A 4,592-nucleotide genomic window follows, 5' to 3' on the forward strand; every position below is an offset into this window, starting at 1 on the left:
GTTTAAACCAGAGTTATAGAGAAAAGTCTGAAAATGGTTAAAATTCGTTAGTATTCCTGGGTTTGGAATATGGAAAAAAATGGAAAAAAGTCGAACAAATAATATAAAACGACGGTATTTTATTAATTCGTTGGCAGAAACATTATTACTTTTGGCGTTTAGCTTTTTAAACTACCGCAATTCAAACAAAACCAATATCACTTCGCAATAAAGCATCAAATTTTACGGAAATATTGATATTTTTAGCCATATGCTGGTTTTTAATGTAGAATTACAGAAACAATCCGAAAAATGTTGATGTTTTTATTGATTTAATTATCTCAGGAGGCTTTAAAATAAACACATTTATTTTCACGAACACTTGTGAGTGCAGCTGCTGTCACAAACCCCCGCTACATCCTCCTCTTCGTCTTCCTCCTCGACTTCTTCCGTTTCAGCTTCTCCAGACACCTCGTCCATGCTGCAGTACACACCATAAGCGATATCCTCGCTGTTATCAGGCTCTGCGTCGCTGTCTTCGCTCTCCTCGCCCTGAGGGAACGAGATGGTCATCGAGCTACCACTGTCCTCCGCCTTGGCGCTAGAATTCGTGCAGAAGGAGATCCTGGAGGAATCGTTCGACAGTTTCCCGCACATCGGGTCGCTGGGACAGCACGAGTAATAGCTGACGTTGACGGTTTGAGCCTGGAGGTTGGAGGGTTTGGTCTTGGACGGAGCCGGTGAGGCCAAGTCGTTCTTCGAGTCTTTACAGCAGCTGCACATGTCGGGCTGAAGCATATCCTCGCACAGGATGATGGAGGGGTCATCCGGGTCCAGGTGCTTGGAGCAGGTCTTCTCCGTTCTCTTGTTGTAGTGCTTGTAGCACCAGGTCATGATACACATCAGAAGAAGTACCTTGGATATGATGGTGAGGGCGAATATGGCGATGAGAATGCTGGTGATGCGAATCCTCTTCTTGTTGGCTTTATGCCAGTCGCTCATCTGGATATTGCATAGATGATGTTGACTGATTCCAGGTTCAAACATCTCTGTTAAAAGGCATTCTTTTATTAAAGGTGTTTTATTGGTTTTTGGAGAGACAGACTTTGAATTTTTGTTTTAAACTTCTTGAAACCTTGTTTGCAAAAAGTATTTTGTATTTTTGTATTCATTGTATTTTTGTTTCATAGTAATTACTTTTAGAGATTAATTAAAGGATTCAAAGTTCTATCATTTCACATTTTTTTAGATCATAGTTGGAATAGGTTAGAGCAATACCTTCATCATTAGTATCGGTGATCCATCCTTGATCACAGACGCACTCATCGTCATCACTTGCGGTTCCATGATGACACACGGTGTTCAGTTTCATTGTGGCGCCTTCCACAGCACCTAAACCTATACCCCTCAAGTCTTTCTTGCACATACCCTTATCCAAATCCACGCACTCATTGGTGAAGGGAGAATAAGCAACGTCAGCCACCTCACCGTTACTTCTCGAGAGACACAACGGTACTTTTCGGCATAAATTCGAGGCGGAATCGAAGTACCCGATGATACCGGAGTATTTTATCAAACAATCGACCGGTTGGCAGTTGTTCTTGTAGTCCAAATCAGGCGTGGCGCAAGAGCAGTTGTTCTGATTCTTGGGACAGTCATTGCCGGTATCAAAATTGATATCAGTGAGTAACTGGTTCTTCTTATACTGGTTTCTGTAGCAGACGGAAACGGAGCAGGTTCCTTTCCGGTTATAAACGTACAGGTTTGGGTAAATTAGCGTTAGATTCTTGGTGTAGCCGGAAGAGAGGGTCCCCATCTCACCACCGATGAGGTTCATGGAACTGCAGTCGCTGTCACCGTCGTGTAAGGTCTCGCAACACTGTACCATCCGAACGGACAAATCGATTTCGTTGGCCTCATCGTTCTTGACGGTCACGAAGAACACAACAGCCGAATCGGTGGATTTTATGGGAGCTATGCCGCTTTCCAAGATTGATATTTCCGATTTGGTCGATAAAAAATGGATTAAAAGTATGAAGTAAACCGTATTCGACATTGACATTGACGTTGAGAGTAATTAATTGTTATTCCTTAGAGTTATACATCAAATTTTTTCACCGAACAGTTCTTGAAAACTTTTCCAATATTTCTTTATGTTGTTTATGCAGTTAGTAGACAATTTTTTAGTATCCAATGTTCTATTGTACATGTCGCATAACTTCGTACATTCTTTTATGAAATATCGTTGTTGGCCTTAGATATTGTTAAGATATTTTTGTATAATATGTTGATATTGTCAGACGGAAGGAGCAGAACTGAAGATAAAGTCCAGGAAAAGGTATTGGTTACTTGGGCGAAGGTCAAGTATCCAAGCTCTTCATCACGACCATCCATGACGCTATGAGAAGAGTTGATTCATCAAAGAAGACTCCAGAACCACATCATATCTTCTTAATGTCTCAACACTAAGTGATTCAGTGAATTTAATTAGAGAACCGTTAGTTGTATATTAGTTTTAATAGATTAAAGACATTCTTTAGCATATATTATGGTTATTAGTTGGTACGAACTTATAATAATTGAGCTTTTTGCTGTTATCGGATTAAGATCCCGAAAACATGAAAAACGATGCGGATGTCGATGTACGTCGTAAAAAACTTAAAACTCACCCGTAGAAAATTATTTTACTGTCAATAAACCAGTTAATACGTCGGATTTTTATTTAAAGCGCCCGAAAAAAGATCAGAGCATCAACGTAAAACTAGTAAAGTTTCGTAGGATCCTCCTTTAATGGCCGATTTTAATTTTCATCCGCGGGACCGTAGCTGCAGTTAACCTTTGCGAATATGTCAGTTTTGCATTGCAAATTATGAGTCTTTACGGCGATTTTACGGTCAAATCTACGCTTCGCGCTTTTTACATCTTTAAACTTTAAAAATGCCACCCTCCATCTCCGGCTCGTAAAGCGTTTTCATGGCTCTTCGTGGCGCGACTCTACAAATTCGTTTTACAGCCCGGGTAAGAGCCCTGATTCCGTCATTGTTTTATTTTAACAGTTGTCGGGATTAATGCAAGTCTTCTGCGGTGATTCGGCGGCGAAACAATCAGGGAGCACTCGATTATTCGATTAAAACTTGAAGAAAAACAGGTGTTACTTATTGATTGATTCTTACCAACAGTTGATTAATTATAGTCGACTGTGGGAATTATATTATTTTGAAAGGAAATTTAGAGTCTTGTATGAAGGGGCATTCTCAACTCCCAAAATTATTTCGGATGTAGTCTTGGGACCATTCCTGTACAAGTAGCAGTCAACAAGATCTAGAAATAGATTAGAATCTGGAAAATATAGCTTAATAGCTCCAGATGTTAATTTTGTGTCCGTCCATGTTAATTTTGTGTTGCGGAGAAATCACAAAAATCTAATTATATCATATTTCTACATACATTTTGACGGTCAGTTGAGTTGGAAACATCATGTTAGACAGAAAGCAGGGCAGATTAGGTTAAAAGTCAAGCAACTGTACTGGTTAGTCGGAAGATATTCTCAAATTGATCTAAAAGCCAAGAGATCGGTTTATCAGTCAATCATACAGTCAATTTGAACATATGGATGGAAATATGGAAATGCACTAAAACATCAAACCAACTAGTAATTCAACGCAACCAAAAGAAAGTTCTACGATTAATTGATCGATGACCTCCAAATTGAATACATGTACGAACTGATCCAAGATTTCACCTCAAAATATGAAATAAGATTGTTGAATCAACTTCAAAATCAATCAAATCAATCAATAAACTATTGGACAACACGCAGGAAATCAGAAGATTGAGGCGAACAAAACCACACTAACTTGTATAGCGTGTAAGTGTATACGTAAATCCTAATATATATAAACGGAATATTCATGACCATAATATTTTACTGTGAATATAATGAGATTAGCAAGGTATATAATTGAACAAGCTGAATGACCAGCAATAGTGAGAAACAGACGTAAAGGCATAGTCTTGCATGAGAACGCTTGGCTTATTCCTCGCCAGAGTTGTGAACGATATACTGTTGCAGTTGGTAAGGAAAGTTCTGCTGCACTATTCGTTTAGATTACTGCAGCATGGTTTTGATACTCCTTTTAAAATGATTGGATTGTTGTCAAACCAACATCGTTCTTTCGATGTGACACTGCCATGTTCGTCAGAAAGATGGGAAAATGTTGTAGGAATTGATTTCGTTGGAAATCTTTTGGTTGACATAGATGTATCAAGCTTTTTCAAAGACAAAAAAGATCATAAAACATACAAGCACTCAACATTAGCATTAAATTAAAATATCGAAGCCGTAGCAAAGCAGTAGTGACTTAAAAAGAAACAATGACTATTTGTTCATCGTCACTGGTATACAGGTGACCCAAAAGTAACTGTCAGATTCATATATAGATCTCGTAACAAATTAAAACTACTCACAAATCATTATTTCTCTTACTTCGGTCTTTGACATAAACCTGACTGCTTTCAAACTCAGTGTCGGGATAAAAAAAACATACGAATAAGTTAGAGGTGAATAATACGCCGAGGCATTATGATAATTAAGTCGAAAGCACTTTTTCCTG

The 4,592-nt window shown here is 38.7% G+C and overlaps 1 protein-coding gene across 1 annotated transcript; it reads right to left on the reverse strand.

Annotated features, from left to right (window-relative positions):
- Nucleotides 1–274: 274 nt before the first annotated feature.
- Nucleotides 275–2,059, reverse strand: LOC143204414 (uncharacterized). The gene is made up of 2 exons (XM_076416944.1): nucleotides 1,258–2,059; nucleotides 275–1,028 (listed from the first exon to the last, which is right to left on the reverse strand). The coding sequence occupies exons 1-2, from the start codon at nucleotides 2,039–2,041 to the stop codon at nucleotides 352–354; spliced, it is 1,461 nt and encodes a 486-aa protein (XP_076273059.1). The 5' UTR covers nucleotides 2,042–2,059; the 3' UTR covers nucleotides 275–351.
- Between the last annotated feature and the right edge of the window lie 2,533 nt (nucleotides 2,060–4,592).

This window comes from Rhynchophorus ferrugineus, unplaced genomic scaffold, assembly GCF_030347505.1.
Source record: "Rhynchophorus ferrugineus isolate W39M unplaced genomic scaffold, kcgeb_rfMv2 rfM11, whole genome shotgun sequence".
Classification (NCBI taxonomy): Eukaryota; Metazoa; Arthropoda; class Insecta; order Coleoptera; family Curculionidae; genus Rhynchophorus; species Rhynchophorus ferrugineus.